The sequence below is a fragment of the Miniopterus schreibersii genome (assembly GCF_964146895.1).
Source record: "Miniopterus schreibersii genome assembly, chromosome: 12".
In the NCBI taxonomy this organism is placed as follows: Eukaryota; Metazoa; Chordata; class Mammalia; order Chiroptera; family Miniopteridae; genus Miniopterus; species Miniopterus schreibersii.
The window spans coordinates 37,639,351-37,661,598 of NC_138112.1; the positions used below are offsets into that span (position 1 = coordinate 37,639,351).

Consider the following 22,248-nt stretch of genomic DNA (forward strand, 5'->3'; position numbering starts at 1 on the left):
GGCTCTCAAGGGGAATTGGCTACCTAAACTGGTGCCCTTCACTGACCAGGCCAACATAAACACGACTGGGAACAGGGCAATGTTTTTATGGTTTTCAGTCCCTGGAGACGCTTTTTCACTGGGAAAGATACGCTCACTGTAGTGAGCAATTGCCTGAGACCCAGAGGTCTCTCACAGCAGCATAGCAGCTGCCTGGTACCACCTCTGTGAGTTAACTCAGCTTCCCAAGTACTCAGAGGGCATCCTCCTGGAAGTTCTTCCTATCAATGGAAACCAGAAGGCAAGCACTTTCCCAGGACCCTGGTTAGTGTGCACAAGGAATAAGCAATGGCCATACCCCACTTTAGTTTGTCATCTTCTAGAATGAAGTCACATTTTCTGGGAACAGCTTTGAAAACTATGGCCTTTCTGTTGGTCTTCCTCCTTTCAATCCCATTTAAATCCCACCTCTCCCATCCACCACACTCCCTCCCTTTTTCCCACCCCCCAACCTTAGTCCTGGTCCTGGTGTAAGGGGGAGGGAGGTGGTGCGGAGAGCCCAGCTCTTAAACTCCAAACTCCCAGGCTAATGTTACTCGAGTGATTTAAAAAAAATCTGTGTGGCTTGCTTGTCATATGCAGAACACACATTTCTATTCCTTCAATATTACTATCAGGCAGAGAGATTATTACTTGCCTCCTCCATAGAAGTAATAATAATGAATACTTATTGACTACATACTATGTACTAGATACTATTCCAAGTATTTTACATGAATGATTGTATACAATTCTCACAGAAACACTGAGGGGTAGGTACTGTTACCATCCCTAATAGACAGATGAAGCTAACAAACAGCACAGAGGGTGAAATGATGTCACAGGTCACAGAACTGTTTGCTTTCTGTTGAACTGGGCTTCCTTTCAGAGAGCCCATGAATATCTTCTGGGGTGGACAATCCCTAATCTTTGAGAGAAGGTTTGGTTTTTGGAAAGAGCCCTAAGTGGCAGATTCAGGGGGTAGGAGATCAGGTTGGTACCATGTTTGGGCAAGCAGCAGATGTGACCTCAGGGAAGGGGTCCCTGGAGGGTTCCAGCCTTGTAGGCCCTTTGGAATTGTTCATGGCTTTCTCTTCTTTCTTTCTTTCTTTCTTTCTTTCTTTCTTTCTTTCTTTCTTTCTTTCTTTCTTTCTTTCTTTCTTTCTTTCTTTCTTTCTTCTTTCTTTCTTATTTCTTTCTTTTTCTTTCTTCTCTCTCTCTCTCTTTCTTTCATTTATTAATTTATTTTTATTGTTCAAAATATTACAGGTGTCCCCCTTTTCCCCCATTGACCTGTTCCATCCTGCACCTACTCCCCTCCCCAGGCCTTCACCATACTATTGTCTGTGTCCCTGGGCTATGCATATATGCATATAAATTCTTTGGTTAATCTCTCCCTACCCCCACCTTCCCTCTGAGATTTGTCAGTCTGATCCATGCTTCTGTGTCACTGAATCTATTTTTTTCATCAGCTTATTGAGTTCTTTAGATTCCACATATAAGTGAGATCATGTGATGTATGTCTTTCTCTGCCTGGCTTATTTGGCTTAGCATAATTTTCTCCAGGTCCACCCATTCTGTCCCAAAGGTACAAGATCCTTCTTCTTGACCAGCTGTGTAGTATTTCAGTGTAAATGTCCCACAGCTTTTTAATGCTCAGAGATTACCCCAACTAGACAAGGTCACCCACTTAGTGGCAGAAGAGAAACAAGAGCTCACAGCTACCAAATCCCATCCCAGGGCTCTGTCTCTCCCTAATGCAGGGGATTAAATATCATCCTCTCTAGGCTACTTTTAAAATAAAGACCTTAATAATATATTTTCTTTAATCTAATGTATCCAAATACAATCATTTCAACATGTTCTTGATATAAAATTGATAAGGAAATAGTTTATATTCTTTCTTTAGTGAGTATTGTGGTAAAACATATACAACATAAAACTTATCACTTAAATTTTTTTGAAGTGTACGATTCAGTGGGGTTTAGTATATTCATATTGTACAACCATCATCACTATCCATTTCTAGAACTTTTCACTCTTCCAAACTGAAATTCTGTACCCATTAAACATAACTCCTCATCTTCCCCTCCCTTCAGCCCCTGACGACCTTCTGCTTTCTGTCTCTTTGGATTTGCCGATTTTGGCTACTGAGGGAAGACATAGGCCCAATGATTGCAGTCAGAAAGAAAACTAGAGAACCTCTCATATCTTCAAATCTGAGTTTATAGGATTCTATAAATATAAAAGCAATAGGCATACCACTTAGCAACATTTAAAGTAAAATTTTATTATCTCTTATAGCTAAGTTAAGACTCAGACGTTTGAAATGTTTGACAGATACAGGGTACGCTAAAAAAGGGAGACACGATTGAGAAGGCAAAAGAGATAGACAAAAATATTATTCTTCCTTAATCTGGGAAGAAGCAGGACATAGAATATGGAAGGTGGTTGTAAAACATGAAGAGTAATCTGGATTTGTTGCCCACAGCAAGGGGCAGGGCTACTTCTCAAAACACATAGTCATCTCATTAAGCACACAGCTAGAGGGAAAACAGGATTTGCACAGGCTGAGGAAATAAATGGCTGATGTTAATCAGGAAGCAATACAACGTGGAAATTAAATAGTTATAGTTGATCACCAAATGTAATTTCAACTCTTGGCACAGCACCCACAAACTGTGTGACTTAGTAGAGTTATCTTGGTAACGTAAGGCTCATTTCTCTCACTTGTAATAGGAGACAAAAATGATACCTACCTCATAAAGTTGTTGTGAGGATCAGACAAAACCTGCAAAGTGCTTATTATAGAGCCTGGAACATTGTAAGCACTCAAGATATGTTCACTGGCATTATTATTCAGGGCTTAGATACATTCTCAGGTAATGCATAGTAAATCAACAGTGAGGTCTGTGATAAGCCCTGATTTATGTAAACTGCATTTCATTTCCTCATTTTAAAAGTTATACAAGTCAGCTAAACAAGACCTCCATAATAAAGAAATTTAGAAAGTAGGAACAGAAATAAGTCACTAAGAATTTGAGAACATTTCCTTCAAGGCATAGGTTGTTTTTCAAGTTAGTTTCAGTCATGTGTCTTTATTGTTTTTCTTAAGATTACTAGCATGCTTCATTTTATAGCAGAGTCTTTAAAGGCCATATAATATTTCTTTAATATGGATTATTCTATATAATAATCCATCAAATAAATGGACAATACTTGAGTTTGCTCTTCCTTACTTTTACATATTATGCTATGCTATGGGATTTCTAATATATGATTACTGTAAATAGTGGAGTAACCAATATATTTTTTGAAAAAACCTATTTTCTGCACTTAGAGATATTTTGTTAGGACACATTTTCAAAAGTGAGATTTCAGCATTAAAGCATATAACTTTTAAAAAGTTCTTGCTGCATGCTGCCAATTATATCATCAGCTGTGATGTTCAAGAATATGTGTTTTAATGCAATCTCTTTTTTATTGTAAAATTTTATTAATAAAAACTACTAATTTGATAGCCAAAAGGCTGTCTTGGATTACTAGTCACATAGAGTAATTTGTCCCTTGTTTCAAAGCCAATTGTATTTTTGTCACTCTCCTTTATTTTTTTAATACTTATTGGAGCATTGGTGGGTTTTCTAATTTAAAATTTTTATATAATAAAGATATCAATAACATTTTGACCTATGGAAGGGAGTCATGATATGTTCCCAAATTTCACTCTGAGCTGAGGCAGATTTTGGAGATTAAACTGAGAAAAGCATTGATGTGCTTATAGGCAATTGGAATTAAGCTAGCATTAGTAAATCATTATATCAAGCCATTAAGGATAAAGGAAAGTGGAGTGGTAAGAGTCACCTGCCTCACACAGTCTGAAGGTCCTTTCCACAGCTGATCTTGAACATAGCCAGAACCCGAGTTCTGATCTGTTTAGTTTTGGCACCATAGATGATGGGGTTGATCACAGGAGGCAGAAGTAGATAGACATCACCCATGAGAACATGCACAATGGGATGAAGGCTGTTTCCAAAACGATGCACTACTGAGAGGCCAATGAGAGGCACATAGAAGGCCAAGACCACACTGATGTGTGACACACAGTTTCCAAAGGCCTTGGCCCGCTCTGTCTTGGAAGGCAGTTGTAGAACTGTGCGTATAATCAGAAAATAGGACAAGGAGATGAACAGGACGTCCACACCCATAATCAGCAGGATGGCGGTTAGACCATAGATCACATTGGGCAATGTGTCTGTGTGGGCCAACTTCATCACATCCTGGTGTACACAGTAGGAGTGCGAGAGCACGTTGGAGTGGCAGAAGGCCAGCCGCTTGATAAGCAGAGGCAGTGGGATGAAGAAGAGGGATCCACGGACCACGGCCACCATGCCAATCTGGACTGTTACTGTGTTGTTGAGCACTGCAGCATGGCGCAGGGGGTGGCAGATGGCTATATAACGATCAAAGGCCATGGCCAGCAGGATGGTGGACTCAATGGCTGAGAGAGCGTGAATAAAGAACATCTGGGCAATGCAGGCATCAAAGGTAATCTCCCGGGAATCAAACCAGAAGAGGGCGAGGATCTTGGGCATGGTGGATGTGGACAAGGCCAGGTCAATGGCTGCCAGCATGCAGAGAAAGAGGTACATGGGAGCATGTAAGCTGCGCTCCGTCCTTACGATAAAGACCACGATGCAGTTTCCAAACACTGCCACGGCATACATTGAAAGCAGAGGGAAGCCGATCCAGAAATGGACTTTTTCTAGTCCTGGGAAACCAATAAGCACAAAGGTGGCATGTGTGAAGTTGCAGGAACTCATAGCTGGCATGGAGAACCGAGGCACTGGAGGGCGTCGGGTCACACTGGCAGCCTGGTGAGAGATGGAGCACAATCAGAGGGGCCAGCCCTGGAAACCAGGGGACTGGATGCACCCCGGCTCTCCTTCCCCTGTTCTCTCCTCCCTCTTCCAAGCCAGTTAGGCTCTTTTATAAGCCACGAAGCCCTCTCCCAAAGGGAAAAGTGACAGCTCAAATTCATTTACTGAGCACTATTCTCAAGGCCCGTTTACATTTTTAAAAGGGAACCTGGGAAGAACAATGCTTATCCCAAAATATATCCTTCTGAAGTTCCCTCAGACTCCTTCTCCCAGCCCATACCTTCATTGTCTGGATACTGGGTGGTCCTTTTCTCAGATAGGTGTTAAGAAATACCCTTTTGGGAACCCCTTCCACATAGGGCTATGTCCTCTCTCCTCTCCTTCTCTCCCCTCCTCTCCTGTCTCCCTCCTTTCCTTCAATCATTCATTCTTTCCATAAACATTGACTTATATGACCTACTATGTACAAGATTATTTGCTAGATGCTGCTGATAACAGAGGTGAAAGGCATCTTTTGCCCTTCAGATGGCCTGATTAGGATGAAAAACAGGCAGGTAACCAAATTATTGGAGTTTTGGGCGTATTAGCATAAGGCGTGCATTTAATGCATGGGAAGGGGAAAAGCATGATCAGAGGAACCTTCCGGAATAAGATGATCCTTCAGTTTAAGCTTGAAACATGAATAGAAATCAAACAGAGAAGGGAATAAAGGGTATAGGGAGGTTTTGTTTTTGTGTGTGCAAGTTTTCAGGATTCCAGGTCCCCAGGCCTAAGATCGGGGGTGGGGACTGGTGGGAGAAACGCAACAGCATTTTTAAAAAATTGAAAGGAAAAACAATATGAAACAAAAAAGGCCCAGAGTCAGTCTATTAAGAGAAAAAGGAAACTCATCTGGGGTCATCAAATGAAAGGCAGTAGCTCCCTCCAGTGACATCTCTGGAGATAAAGGTGCTGGCAGGGCGCTTGGCCTCCAGCAGGTCCTAGCTGTCTGGCATGGTCCCTGTGAAGGCTCTTCTCTCTGATCCTGGCTGATGGGTTCCTACACACCTGAAAGCTGCCTCCAAGGCCACCCTCATTGTCCCAAGGAGAACTTGGGCTGAGTCCAGATACTCCTAGAGCTTTGTCTTTCCTGGGACATTTGCTAACAAGCCATTCATATTAAGGCAGACATTTCCTTTTTGGAAACCCAGTGTTGTTCTGACCCACCACCTCCCCAACCCTAAACACACGTGCTTTGACTTCATTAAATGTTTTCATTGGTAGTCTCCCTAGTGAACAATTAGAGCTAATTGTGTCTAAAGAGCCAAGGGCCTGGCTGCAAGAAGAAGAGCCTCTGAATTTTGGGAATAAACTCTGTAGGAATCTTCATCAGTTGTTCACCTGTCCATCTCCCAGGATTTTTCCTCACTCCTAACCTGGTGCCTTACTGAAAATTTGGCCTTAGTGGAGAGAGTTTGGAAACCTGCACCCTTAAAATAAGTATGATAAGATGAGAGCTAAAATATTTGACTTGGATTATCCCCACTGTAGCAGTAACAAATCCAGGGATTAAAGGTTATAAAATCCACACCTCTGACCACTATTTGCTCTCTCCATCCTCAGAACTTGTACAAAGACATAACAGCTACCCTTGTTGAGAAATACAGATCCCAACCTTGGACCCTAGCTGCTGTCAGAGAATAAACAGCCCTTTTCAGAAGCAGATAATTGCATCCTTCAGTGAGATAAAAGATAGTTTATATCTTTTATCCATCCAACCATCTATGTATATCTATCATAGGTAGCTAGGGTGAAGGAGATTCAGAAATCCAAACAAATCAAGCTGAAAAGTATGTGGTAATGCTAAGGTAACTTCCCTGGGAGGCCAGATCACTGGGCCTCTGTGTCTAAGAGAAATGGAGCCCAGGTGAAGAAAGGGGTAGGGCTGGAAGGTAGTAAGGGGAACACAGGAATGTATTCTCCCCTTTTCAAGGCCTTCTTCTCCTTCTCTTGCATGTAGCACTTACAGATATAGGGGTCCCTGTTGGCCACAGTCAGATACTGTCTTGACCCATCTCTCTGCAGGACATCTTTTCTGCTTTGCTGGTAGCTGTCTAAGAATTTGGACCATCATTTTATTTTCCCAGTTACCTATCCCAGAAGACCTCATGTCTCCCTCCCATGTTGCCTAGCCTTCTGCCTAAGGTGAACTCTGGCTAGACCCAATTTCCGATTCTCTTTGGATCCAAATGTGGCTGTTGCATTCATACTCACTTGCCTTACTGGACAGTCAGCTAATGCTCTGGGACATTCTTTCTTGGCCCATGAAGGTGTAGGTGGTACACAAGGGCTTCCCCTGTCCTGCCATGAGGCAGTATGCGGGGTCTTCAAGGTCCCTTAGGATGCAGAATTTGGCTGCCTAATCCCAGGCAAGGGTGCACTCACTTGAAAACGGTGCAGAGGGATCAGCTGGAGCTGGCTCGCCCTTTTAGGCACAGGCTTATTTATAATGCTGGCCAGGAGGCCCATGGGAACAGGCTGTGGGAACATGGACCGAGGCTCCAGGGGTGTGGCAGACAGGGGACAGTATCCTCATGTCCTTCTGTGTGTCACTCTCACAAGCTTCCCACTGTTTTTGCCTGGGGGGAAGGGAAATCAGAAAGGGCCCCCCTGCCTCTGTCATCACTCCCACACTTACAGATACAGGGCTCTCGCCAGTCTGTCTCCACTCTTCCGGGGAACTCAAACTCCCACAGTCAGCAACAGCCAGTGCTTTTCCTCATTAGCCACTTTGCCAAACACAGAGGCCAACGTGTACTTGTTAGTTAGGTCCTTGGGCTCTAGAAGTTCATATTCTCTTTAAAAACAAAGTTGGGCACAAAAAATGCAGTCCTGTCATTCAAAATAAGGGCATACACTTCTTCAGCTTTTCTTTTCCCATCTTTTTTTCAGTTGATGAAACAGACCTTGATGTGTGGAACTCACTCTTTATTGCACCTGTGTTACAGATAAAGATTAGATGAGATAAAAGCTCGTTGGGTTAGGTCACATAGTTAATTAGTGTTAATATCAGTTGGAGAACCAGTTTTTCTGACTCTTTATTCATTCACATTTAACAAATATTTATCAAAGGCTTACAATGTAAAAAGAAAAATAGACAGCCTCCCTGCCCGAAAACCTCCCAAAACTCTATGCTCCTGGAGTATACATTCTAGTGAGAGGGACAGACAATAAATGGAGTTAATATGAAAAACAAAATAGGACGTTACATAGTTTAAGAAGGAAAATAAAGGGAAGAAAGGAACAGATAAATATCAAGGGGGCAGTTGAAATTTTAAATGAAGTTGCCAGGGGGAAGGTATCACATAATGGAGACATTTGAGGAGAAGCCTGAAGGGAGTGAGAAATGTGTCTATGGAGATATTTGAGAAAGGTCATTCCAGGAAGAAGATACAGAAACTATAAATAAAGTTTCTGAGAAGGGAGTGTATCTGATGGTTTAGAACAAGGAGGCCGGTGTGCCTGAGCAGACAGACAAGGGGAAGATAGTAGGGAGATGAAATCACAGAGGTAATGGGGAGTGGAACCATGTAGGTCCTTATAGGACTTTTAGGACATAAGGGTTTTCACTTAGATTCTGAGTTCTAGTAGCCTGAACAGTGGTTATGTGTCTACTTTATTTTTCTCCTGAAACTACTGGCTTTTGGGAAAGTCCCCAATTCATTGTGAGCTTGTCCACCTTAGTCAGAACATGACATTTGCTCTACAAACCACCCATTCCTGAAGTGTCTATATTATACACACCCTAGAGATGGAAGCTTATAATTTTCCAAAATTGTTAGGCAGTGGGGCTGTTCACACGTTAGTGTGCGTGGGTGAGGTTGGGGAGAAACATCTGTAGAAATAGTGTGAACATCTTGGCTGTCTGGGTCCTGAGACTGAAGTTTCTTCTTCTCCATCCTATTCGTAGGACTCTGAGTACCGCCATTCTTCTTCTCTAGCCTATGTCACTCTTTTTCTTTCCTCCCCCCTCTCTCCATACCCCATCTTATGTCGTGTGTTGAAACAAACACTCAGTATGTAATTCCACATCATATGAATGTTTTCACTGATTTTCAGCAGTGAATAAAATATAGTCCCTAGTCTTGAGAAGTGGGCACAGAGTCTGTTGTGGGAGCTGGTTACAGTAGATTCTGAGGAGGGATGTCGTGCACGAGAAGAAAACACAAGTGCTCCAGGAGCACCCGGAAAGGACCCCAGACAGCGTTGGGAAGTCAGGGAAAAGTCCCCGAAGGAAAGTCACTTTTAAGTCAGGAGAAGGGAGAGAGTGAGGGTGCCACAGGAGGTAAGAGCTTGTTGAAGGCTTGAAGTGAAACAGAGCAATCAGGGTTAAGGAAATGCAAGTTGTCTGTTGTGCCTGGAGCATCACATAGAGGGGAAGTAATAGGCTTGGTAGGAAAATAGAGCCAGGTCATCAGAGATTTTTACTATGTGGTAGTTCCTGTTTTAGGGTCTGAAAGACAGCATAAGTGAAACAAAGGCCTTATACTCAAAGATCTTACCTTGTAATGGGAAACAATAAAATAAATAAATATGTAATATGTTGGCAGATGAAAGTGCTAGAAACTAAAAAGGTGGGTAGGGAAGAGAGTGAATGCAGGCAGGAATTGAGGAAGAAGTGTTGTTATTTTTTATGATGTCAAAGGCCCTGTAATAAAGTGACAGTTAAGCAGAAACCTCATGGAGTGAGACAGTAAATCATGTGGGTACCTGGGGGAACATTATTTCAGGTAGAGAGAACAGAAAGTGTGAAGTCTAATGTTGAAGCATTCTTGGTGAGTTTAAGGAAATATCGGAGGCTAACATGGGTATAGGAGAGTGGATAAAATTGGGAAAGAACATCAGAAATACATTTGTGAGATTTAAACATTTTGTTTTGGGCTTTTCTTCCATAATTTGGTAGGAAATTTCTAGAGGACAGAGTTGTATAATTATGTACATATATAATTTATATAGATGTACATGTATATGTAATACACACATATATTACACATATATATAAATAGATATATGTATATATACCAGTTATGTACATATAGAATTATATATACACTTTACAGTATGGGCAGCAATATAACATTAAGAGTGTGAGGGACCCTGGAGTCAGCTTGCATGGATGTGAAATATGGCTTTGTCACGTACCAGCTGTTTAGGCATGCTATTTAACATTTTGTGCTTCAGTTTTCTCATTGATATTAGAAGTAACTTACTTTGTAATGTTGTTTGGATATAAAATGTGTTAATATATGTTAAACACCTAGAACCACAATTGGTCAAAAGAAATAACAAATGCTACTTAAAATTATTATTACAGTTAGGAAGTACTACCTAATTCTCATAAAGGAGTGATTTTTTTTCCCTAATGTGTTGTTCTAACTGCTGTGAAGTGGATAAAGTAAAAAGAGAAAAACCTTTGGCAGGATTAACCGTAGTTTAGAATGAACAGTGATGGGGAGAAGAAATTCTAGACTTAGGGCTTTAGGCTGTTTATCCTTCTCATTCCTATATCTCTGTCTCCACGTTTGTAGAATAAAGGAGTCAAACTAGTTGCTATTCTACGTATAACTCAATCTTAACTTTAAATGTTTGCTCGCTTAGCTTCATGGAGCACTAGTTCTGTTTTTCAATAATAAGACCTGATGTAGGCTGTCTCTAGAATTGTATGAGTCTATATGTCTTTGGAATGGAGAATTTTGATCACAGCTCTACGTATCTGCTTGGTTTTCACACTGTAGATGATGGGGTTCACCACAGGGGGGATCAGCAGGTAGGTGTTAGCAATCAGGGTATGTACATAGGGTGGGGCCCGTTTCCCAAATCTGTGAACAAAGGACAGACTGATCAATGGGATGTAGAATACAGCAACAGCCCCAATATGGGAGATACATGTGCCGAAGGCTTTCTTCCTCTCTTCTGGGGATGCAATGCTGAGGACAGTCTTAATGATCAAAACATAAGAAAGAAGGATGAGAGTTGAGTCCACCCCAACAGTAGAGATCATGGCGGTCAAGCCCACCACACTGTTGATCTTGGTGTCTGTGCAGGAGAGCTTCATCACATCAGGGTGGAAGCAGTAGGAGTGGTGGAGCACGTGGCTGCGGCAGTAGGACAGTCTTTTGAGAAGGGCTACCATGGGTGTCAGTATTAGTGTCCCTCTGATGACAATTGACACTCCAACCTGTGCTATTCTGAAGTCAGTTAAAATGGTGGCATACCTGAGAGGATGAGAGATGGCCACAAAACGATCAAAAGCCATGGCCAACAGCACAGAGGATTCCATGACAGTGAAGAGTTTAATAAAGAACATCTGTGACAAGCAGGCATTAAAGCTGATCTTCCTGGCATTGAACCAGAATAGACCCAACATGGTGACTAGGGTGGATATGGACAAGCCGAGGTCCGTGGTGGACAGCATGGACAGGAAATAATACATGGGTTCGTGGAGGCTGGGCTGAGTGGCAATGGCAAAGAGAATCAGGCTGTTTCCTGAGAGGGCGGTTATGTAGAGAAAGCAGAAGGGGATGGAGATCCAGATGTGGAAGGCTTCCAGCCCAGGAACACCAGTTAGCAGGAAAGTGATGGAGGAAGATGTGGTGTTCTGGAGGTTGGACATGCTGTATTATAGAATTCCAAGGTGAAACTCTGGAAAAATGAGAACACTACCTTTAAAAAATTAATCTAGTTTCAAATAATTTTATTGAACCCCAAACTAACCCAAGATGAACCTCTCTCTATATACTACATAAATATGAATGACTCGTTTAAATGAGAAAATAATTGTAAGTTTTCAACCACTATAGTATGTAGCATTTAATTTTTTTTTTCTTTTGTATTTTTCTCAGCCCACAGCTTTTCTTCCCTGGGGCCCTTTGCTTGTAGCTATGTTTATACTATGTGACCTTTTCTTTCACTCCTCTAGTCAGAGATGTCTGGACTAAATAAAGACATTTTACCCAAGACTGACAGATCGTATTTTGTTCTTTCTGGAATGTTTGAATTGTGAAAAAGAGGTAGCAGGTTGTTTTTCCTGTATAGTTGACATCAGAGAAAAATGGATTGGGGCTAAAGAGCAGCAATATTACATCAGCCATAAGTATAGAAAGCAGAGAATCTTAGGACAATTTTGGAAGCCAGAAAATACTGAGAAAGAGACACTTATAATACAAGTAACACATATTAAATGATAGCGAATGGCTTAGGGCACCAGCGCAGTCATGTGCAGGTGTCTACAGAATCTAACCTTTACAGTGTCACATTTGAGAGCGATGGAGAGTTAAAACACAGACCTACCACCATAGCGACAGAGGCCTCTGCCTCCACTTGACGTAATGTGTTGCCATGTTCAGATACATTTCTCTCTTCACTCTGCCTGAAGACTAGTTGTTCCCCAGAACAGATTTTCTCCATTTTGTTAAGACATACTTTTCAAGACATACCTAATACAACGTTACTGTTTTGCTTTGGAGGGAAAGATATAACGTTATGGCAAACATATCTTTTTTCATGGAGTAGGAAATTCACACTGGGCATATGGAAGAGGGGGTCTGGGGAGAACAGAGCTCAGGGTTGTGGCTGAAGAGGGCTTGATCTGTGAGAAGTAGTCAATATTATGTTAACTGTTCCTTGGGGGAAACCAAAGTGTTTCCAAGACACACAAGTTCACCCAGATAAAGTGCCACCTCAAGGATCCCCTAAAGAAATTTTAGTTTAAAAATTAGAAAATTTTCAGTGGAAAATTAGAGCAAACAAGAAATGTTAAGTTACATGAGTTGACCAAATAAATGAACTTTAACTTAAGAATCTAAAGTTTAGAGTTACAATAGTGTCCTCGGGGAACCAATGAAATTACTGTCAGGAATGGATTATCAAACCTCATCATGAAAATAAGAGTTAACAGGGAACATGCATTAAGAAAGAGAACATTGCTCTAGCCTGTTTGGTTCAGTGGTTAGAGCATGGACTGAAAGGTCCCGGGTTTGATTCCCCTCAGTTGCACGTACCTCAGTTGCAGGCTCGATCCCAGGCCTCTGTTGGGGTGAGTGCGGGAAGCAACCAATCGATGTGTCTCTCTCACATAGATGTTTCTCTCTCTCTCCCCACTCCCCCTTTCACTCTTTCTGAAAAGCAATGGAAAAAATATCATTGAGTGATTAAAAAATAAAATAAAAAAGAAACAACTTTTTTTGACACCACTCCCAGTGATTGCTTATTAAATGCTACGAATGCAGTCGACATCATACAAAAATGAAGTCTTGCCCAACTGGCATGCATTTCACCATAAATTGTGAAAGTTTAACAGGTTAACAAGTTTTATTAGCACTTTTCATAAATAGATTGATTTCTGAAAAACATTGTTAGTCACTATACTTAGTTGTGAAAAAATACATATTGATCAGAAGGACAAACTAAAAATGTATTTATTAAGTGAATGATATTTATGATCATTTTAAACAGCAGGTTCACCTCTCATTTTTCAAAAGTCTTTGACCTGTTCATTTACTGTTAATTCACAGAATCTGGGAATCAGTTTTTGAAGTTAACAACTTCTTGAGGTTCCTGGGAGGTAGAGTAGTTATGAAAAAGGGAACACTTCAATTCTGTGTACAAAAGGTTTGGGGTGTTTAAAGAAGGCTATTCAGAAAAAGCATTGCTTGAAAGAACTCTGTGTTTCGTGGAAGCCGAGATGAAGTTTGCCTGGGCTTTTAGAATGGCCTATGTGAGAAGCATTGCTGCAGAATGGACTTGTAATATGTCTTTCTTTGCTCTTGCCTCGTGCTCTCAGAGACATTTCCTGAGTGCCGACTTTGTGCAAAGTAGAAGCTAAGACATGACATGAACAAAACTCCTCTTAAAGAGTTTATGATCAAGTGACGGAGAAAGATTAGCACTGTTTCTAAATGATTCCAATATCTAGCATACAATAAATAACAAAAATGGATATGAGAGTGCAGAGGGCTTTTATATATGTTGATTAATTCTGGCTCTCACGAGGATCTTCATGGTCATGATAATATGCAATGACTGAGTTGTAATTTTGGTCACTGAGTCCTAGGAAATTGTATGAGATCAGCTTTTTTTTTTTTTTTTAAATTGCTCTCTGAACAACTTCCCACTCATCCTAACTCCATGGCTCCCCTTATGTTATTTCATTAATTCAAACAATTGACTCATCGCTCATCTGCATTCTTCTTGTCAGTTTTTTCCCTTCCTGTTTGGCTTGAGTATCAGAAGAAAAACGCAGAGCTTGGGTTGAAATGACCTGTGCTGAGCCCGGCAGGAGAGAGCTCTTTTCCATCCTCCTGTATCTTCCTGCTCCTGCTTCTCATTCATTTTGGGCTCGGACCTAGAGGATTCCTTATTCCTTTTCATACCCAGTAGCTCCACACAAGCTCTGGATCATCCATCACAAACACTTAGTTCGTTTTAATATCAAACTGCGAGCTCACACTGTGTATTGTGTCAGCATTAAGCATATGGAAGCAAGTAAAATAACAGTGGTTTGGTGTCTGAGAAAACCAGAGTTTGTCAGGACTGCATCTTTTTAAAGCTGAAAACCTTATTTTTAATTTTTTAAAAATATGTTTTTATTGATTTCAGAGAGAGGAAGAGAGAGGGAGGGAGAGAGAGAGATAGAAACATCAGTAATGAGAGCGAGTCATTGATCGGCTGCCTCCTGCACACCCCCGACTGGGGATCGAACCTGAGACCCGGGCATGTGCCCTGACCAGGAATCAAACCCCAATCTCCTGCGTTCATGGCTCGACGCTCAGCCACTTAGCAAAGCTGGCTGGTCAGAAAACCTTGTTTTTAATAAGAGCCCTGTAACTCTTATGAAAATATGGAATGAAAAAGTGTTAATTTTGAACACCTACTACAAGTCTAGCTACATATCAGAGGATATGTAACTCTACAGCTACTTGGAGCAGGCAGAAAGATAAGATGTTACTAAGTGATGAGACAGAAATCCTGTGGAGTGACAGATACTGAGTGTGTATATACAAGAATGTGTCTGTGTGTGTTCAAGAATTATTAGTTCCAAGAAATCTTAACAGAGTTGATAAAATTTAACTGTGTGAAGTCCTGATGAACAGAAGGGAGTTCACAAGGATGAAATGCAGGAAAGAGTGTTTTTGACATAAAGCCATGAACAGGGACTGAGTGAAATAACAAAAACACAAGAAAATTGCTGTGCTGGAGCCTTACGTGAGAAGCTAATGGAATCAGCTGGGGCCAGGACATGAAACCCTTGCGTTCCATGGGGAACTTAGATTTCACTTGCAGAGCATCAAGAGCCAGGCATTTCCAAATATTTTATGAATAAGTAAACAAATCATTCTTCATCTCTTCCGATTTAACTCCAACAAAATTCCTTTCCTCTTTAGTATCTTATTTTGTACCATTGGCTCTCATTCCACATTCTACAATACTCAAGTTTTACCCCAACCCAAAAAGGAGAGCTTCCCACACTTTTCTGTAGACTTTTTCAAGACCATCCAATTCAACCAAGATATATCGACCACCTATCGTAATTGACCATTGTGCTTAGCTAGTGAGGGCAGGAAGAAACAAACCCTGTTTCTCCCTTCATGTCCTACCATATATTTTACGACAAAAAAAAAAAAAAAATGCTCTTTGGACAATCTGCTTTTGTTTATCGTTCCTTCACTTTCAGTAACAATCTGGAACCTTTCTGCAGTGACTCACAGAAAGCTTTCTGACGGATGTCATCAATGACTAAATACCAAATCCAAAAGTTTATTTTCAGATTTGCTTTCCTGTCTCTTGTCTCAAATTTCTTCCATGTTGCCCATCTCCTCTTTGAAATGCTCTCTTTCATTACCTTCAACGATAATTATTCTGTGGGCTCCCCTTGCCCCCATTTGTCGAACAATATTTTTTTACTCTGTCTTTTAATTGTGCTGCTTCTTAAGAGTCTGTTTTTCCCCCCAAGAAGTCTCTCTTGTCTTGCTACTTGAGACATCATACTCTCCTTGGGATATCTTAGTTATTCCCATGACATAAATAGCGTTTATATCCAGATGACTTGCAATCTGAAATCCAATCGTGACCTCTTCTGAGTTCTATATTTCAAAAGTTGATAGAATTTTAAAATCTGTGGCAAGGCTTCAAATCTGAAGGCAGTAACGAATTGTGGAACTAGAGTAAGGAGGTCATATCAACAATTTAGGAAAATATCTGGTAGCAATTTGGAGGGAAAAAAAAATCAAAGCTCTCTTCTTGGTGCCGGTGAATAAAAGGCGACTACAATTTTACCTCCCCTTGAGGAACATTTTCACCCATGTTCCCTCAGATAATTCAGCCTCAATATGAGGCAAACACAGTGTGCTCTTTTCCCCATTCTAATGGCTCTCTCTCCTTTGCTTTATTTATCAGAAAATGACACCAAACTCGAGCCAGTCGCCTAATTAGCATCACTTCCCTCACACAGAGACATAGTCACATGTTCTTTTCCCTCTCGCTCACCTCCTACGTAGTTAAATTCTTATTGATTCTACTTCTGAAATGTCAAAAATTAGAGCATCAAGTTGTCTACATATGAAGAGTAAATAATAGCAATATGGTTGGTGGTGGGTACTTGAAGCTGTCTTTCATTGCATTTTCTTACATTGAGAGAATGTAACTGTTCGTATCAAAGAAGAAAGGGGGACTAATGGACATTATTGGGGGGAAGCACTAAAATTCCCCCAGGCTCTTCTGCAGTGCCTTCACCCTCAAATCTGCTCAATCCATGCACAACATTCATTTTCTCTTGTGAGAAATGAGCTATAGTCTCTCAACTAATTTTCCTGTCCACTTAGGTCACAATGATTCTCTTCTTTTGTTGCACTGCCGTGAGCTGTGGCTTATGTTTATGTCTTTAACAGCTAAATTAGACCATATGACTTTATCACTATTGTCCAAGCCATTGTCAATGTATGCAACTGACCTGGGTTCGGATCCTTTCTCAACCACTGACTGGTTTTGAGAACTTATACAATACTAATAAAAATATTAATCATAACAATAGCTACCACCTATTGGGACTTTTTACTTGAATGTTACTGTGCTAAGCACTTTATAAACATACTCTTTTAACTCTTAGTACAATATTATGTGGCATAGATTATTAAATTCATTTTAAATTTTTCTGATAAAGAAACTGAGTATTAGAGAACTTATGAAACATGCTCAGGGTCAAAAACAACTAGTGTATGTTAGAGATGGGATTCTACACCCAGGTCTTCGTAATTTCAAGGCTCATGCACTTAAGAATTATTGTCACCTGCAGGTAATATAAACTTTTTTGGGTCCAGTTTCCTCATCTATAAGGTAGAATATGTCTAAAACAGTGCCTGGCATGCAGTAGGTGTTCAAATTGGCATTTTTAAAATTTTTATTAAGAAACATCGAGCTTAGTAATAAGTTTTGAAGCCCCCAACAACCTCTTTGGTTTTCTCAAGCACCAAACCGCTAACCACCATAAATATATTAACACAATGATTAAGTCGCTTGGCTAACAAACAACCAGCTCTCCAACCTACACCAGGCAGAACAAAATACAGATTTCCTGAGAATAAATAATTCTACAAATTCTACCATCCACTTCAGTCCACCACCTCACTGCCTAATCTAATTTCGAACAATGTGAGGAAATTCTTCCCTGTGGATAAGAAGTCTCAGCTCATCCAGAGTCAAGAGTTTTCATTGAACAAAACAATTTTACTTACAGAGCCTATGTAGCAGCTCCGCCTGTCCCTCTCGTCCCTCTCAGGCTGGCTGAGAAGGCTGAGGGCGCTTGAGATTCCAGGGGAGATGTGAGCTTATGAGGAGACTTGTCTGCCTGGCTGCAGACGGTCACAGAGCTGAGACCAATTCCTGGCGGTGGTGTAACGCACTGTGTCTCCAGTGTCTGGAGGTTCCCAGAAGACTGTTTTTTTGTTGTTTTTTTTTTGCCTCATCTAGTCTTTTTATATCTGTCCTGTTATGCAGTTACTTATTGTGGCTATGTGCTTTATAGGTTGATATATTTCTTTCTGTCCTTGTGCCCTTTTATGGAAGGGCTTTTTGTAAAAACAGTTTTGAGATATAATTCATATAGCACCAAATTCACGCATTTAAAGTACAATTAAATAGGACTTTGTAAATTCACAAAGTTGTGCGACAGCCATCATCACAGTCTAATTTTAGAAAATGTTTGTCACCCAAACAAGAAACCCCATGCCCTTTAACAGCCACTCTGAGGAAGCTTCTTAAAAATGAAATTTTTATACCAGATTGCTAAAAGTCATCTCCCTTTGTAAATGCAAATCAGACTTTACAGCATAACTCCTTAGCATCTATTGCTGTTCACATCAGTCATGTTTCGTTAGTCTACCTGTGTTTTTTAGCCTCCTCTCTTTACAAGTAGAAAAAAATAGAATTAATTTATCCATATATATCTAGTAAATATTTCCTAAGAGTGTTCTATATTCCAAACATCATGTTAAGTGCTGGAGATTTAAAAAACAAATACAACATAGGTCTTACTGTCCAGGGTTTCCAGTTTAGTGTAGAAAAACAGACAGGTTAACCAATAATTATCAATGTTGATAACCAATGATAAGGTGAGCTTAGAGGCATGAGCCAAGTGCTTGAATATAGTAGGTAAAAATCTCAGCCCACAAGTTAGGTGTGCAAAAATAAAGTTTTATTTACTTTTTCATAATTCAATCTGTTTTTTATTTTAAAATCCCAGCTCACTAGGTGGAAAAAAACTTATCACAAAATTTGGGCTTTTTCCCACCTGTGTTCAAATTTTGAGAATCTTAAATCATGGAATTTGGGTAGATGGGTGATGGATCTGGCCAGTAATGTCATCTGATGTGAGGTGACTATTGCCCTCTAGTCTTAGTAAATAGTCCCCAGATATTGATGAAGACTTATGGCCCCTTTAGGTCCTCAGATATTCCCACCATTTCTGGACCACTCTTGAACATATAAACATTGGAGCCATCCTTGATTTCTATCTCCTACACTCTCTATACAAACCTGAAAATCCTGCCAATATCTTTGAAAATATAACCAGAATTTAATCACTCTTTATCATCTCCAAAAATGCTTCCCTTATCCAATTCACATGTATCTCTCACTTGGATAATTTCAGCAGTTTCCTAACCATTCTCCCTGTTTCCATTCTTATCTCTCCCCACTACCCGGTTTGTTTCACCATGGAAAATGCCTTGGCCTGAAATATTTTATTCTTTATAATGCAACAAAAGCAATAACAACAAAACAATATTTTATTATGCCTTCTGTGTCCAACATATTATGTCAAATGTTTGTGGTAGGCAAAATAATGACGCGTGAACATGCCCACGTCCTAAAACTGGAACCTGTGAATATGTTACCTTTAATGCAGAAAAAACTTTGCAGATATGATTAAAGTTGAAGGCCTTGAGATGGGGAGATCATCCTGGATTATCTGAGTGGGTCTAATCTAAGCACATGAGTGTTTAAAAGTGGATAACTAGAAATATGGCAGCATGAGAAGAACTTATTATTGGCTTTGAAGATGACAGGAGGAGACCATGAGCCAAGGAATGTGGGCACCCTCTAGAAGGAAAAAACACAAGGGTTCTGATTCTCTCCGAGACCCTACAGAAAGGAATGTAATCCTGCTGATGCCTTAAGTTTAGGTCGGTGAGACTCATTTCAGACTTCTGACCTATACAACTGGAAGATAATAAATTTGATAGAAGAAGCCATTATTATTATGATTTATGCTGTTACCAAGGATTAAAGGGTTTAAGCAATTATTTAGGTCTCTCAGTTAATAAGTGGCACAACAGATATTCAAAGCTTGGGCTATTTGGAGACCATTTCAGTTTTTAAAACCCATTCCTTAGAGAATCTTTACACATCCATTCTTCTACTGCTAATTCCAGTACAAGTCACTCTAAACCCTACTGCACACATGCATGCTAACTGTCACTTGTGTAAGTTCATATTTGGCATATGAAGTTTTGTTCTGTTTTGTCTCCTTACAATGAACTTTTTGAGAACTTTGGAAACTGTTTCTCTAGCAGGTTGGGCAAATTCTAGAGCAGTGACCAATTTCTCATTAGTCTCAGAAATGACTTGGAGACAATTACATTTATTTTTACTTTGGTTGAAAGAATGTGACTTTTCCCCCAGAACAACAGTTACTACAGGAGTATTACGTACATTCTGTGCCAGAGCTTGGTGCAAGCACATGGACCTGGTGAGCATACTGGTACAGCACTGGCACATGCTGGTCCACAGCCTTTGACAGTTAGTGGTGAACTGAGAGTGTTGCTAAATTTTAAGGGTAATAACTAATTAAACATGCTTCTTGGCATAAAAAGCTGTGCCAAGATTTGAGTTGCCTTGCAAAGTTCTGCTACATGGAAAGGCTGTATTAATAGACAAAGGCTAAAAGCTATTTATGAGTTTCCATAGTTTTAACAGAAACTATCTGTCTAACATGGTTAATGTCTCCACCACAGAGGCAGATTTACTGATTTTAGTGTTAAGCCAGTTATCTGAGCAGCTTAGTGCCTTGGTAAGCTTGCAAGGGACACAAGAGACTCACAAAGTTTTGTAGTCTTCTTTAGTTGCTTTTTTTTTTTTTTTAAATAGACAGTTCTTTAGAGACGTTTAGGTTCAGAGAAAATTGAGTGGAAGGTGCACAGATTGACCATATATCACCTGCCTCCAAACATGCACAATGCACAGCCTCTTCCATTGTCAACATCCCCCACAAGACTGGTTCATTTGTTACAACTGATGAATCTACACTAGTGCATCATCATCACTCAAAGTCCATAGTTTACATTAGGGTTCACTCTTGATCTTGTGCATTACATGATTATGGACAAGTGTATAATAACATATACCCACCATTAGAGCATCATACAGAGTGTTTTCACTGCCTTAAGAAATCCTCAGTGCTTCATTTATTAATTCTTACCTATCCCCAGCCCCTAGCAACCACTGATCTTTTTATTCTCTGCATAGTTTTGCCTTTTGAAGAAAGTCATATAATTGGAATTATATGGTATTTTGCCTTTTCTGACTGGCTTCTTTCACTTAGCAACATGCATTTAGGTCATTTCATGGTTGGTAGCTAATTTCTTTTTTTATAGTGTCAACAATAAAAAGTAAAAAATAAAAAAGATAGCTAATTTCTTTTTAGAGCAGGAAATACTTCATTGTCGTGACATATAATAGTTTATTGATCCATTATCTAACTGAAAGATATATTGGTTGCTTTCAAGTTTTGGCATTTATGAATAATGCTGCTATAAACATCCATGTGCAATTTTTGTGTAGACATAGTTTTCAGCTCATTGGGTACATGCTAAGGAGTGAATTGCTGGATTGTATGGTAAGAGTAAGTTGAGTTTTGTAAGAAACCACCAAACTCTCTCCCAAAGTGGTTGTGCCATTTTGCATTCCCACCAGCAATGTATGAGAGTTCCTGTTCTCCACATTCTCACCAGCATTTGGTGCTGTCAGTGTTCTGAATCTGGTCAGGTGTGTAGTGGTATCTCATTGTTGTTTTTATTTGCATTTCCCTAATGACATATAATGTGGAGCATTTTTTACATGCTTGACGTTTCCTTTTAAATGATCATTTCTTATGTCTGTGCGCAAGTTATTAACAAGTTATTCATAATGCCCAGAAAAAGTCTTGGGCTCTGAACCGCATAGTTTTGCACTAGCCTCAGGGAATATAGTTACTCAGCAACTCCCTGCTATATGGGTTCTATGTCTTATGATTTCTGCACTACTGGCAAATGACTGGGGAACAAACTCAGGGGAGACTCATTAACACTACTTATCTCTTACTTTTGTACTATGCAACGCTTTGATTTACAGCTATTCAGAGGTCAAATTGCTCTTGAAGAGAACTGGAATTATAGTTCATCTCCAGGACTCTCCCTTAGGGAAATAAGAATGCAGTTAGACCGAAAAGAAGTTGCCCTTACAGAGCCTGTTGCTTGGGGCACAAAGGTTAGCAGGACACAGCTGTATAGAGTTCTCTCCTAGGAATTTGTGTTTCTTCTGGGCAAATCTCTCTCACCAGGCAGCTTCTGGGCTCTTTATAAAAGGTTCTCTTTCTCAAATCTGATAGCTCTCCATTCCTGAGAACTCCCCGAGTTCTCCCAGCAAGAGAATATCTTTGAAGATGGTTTAAGGGGCGCAAGACTGATTCCCCAGCCTTGGCAGTTTCCTTTTTGGCTTTAAAAAGACTCTCTGCTAATGTCTGAGATGACTCATCCAAGAGCAGGGACAGGGTCAAGCGAACTTC

General features: G+C 40.2%; 1 protein-coding gene across 1 annotated transcript; it reads right to left on the reverse strand.

Annotated features, from left to right (window-relative positions):
• Window positions 1-3,829: 3,829 nt before the first annotated feature.
• On the reverse strand, window positions 3,830-11,547 carry LOC308565020 (uncharacterized protein; the record flags this gene model as incomplete). The annotated part of the gene is made up of 3 exons (XM_081153782.1): window positions 3,830-4,889; window positions 7,573-7,646; window positions 10,644-11,547. 3 exons carry the CDS (start codon window positions 11,545-11,547, stop codon window positions 3,885-3,887), a joined length of 1,983 nt encoding a protein of 660 aa, XP_081009908.1. The 3' UTR covers window positions 3,830-3,884.
• Between the last annotated feature and the right edge of the window lie 10,701 nt (window positions 11,548-22,248).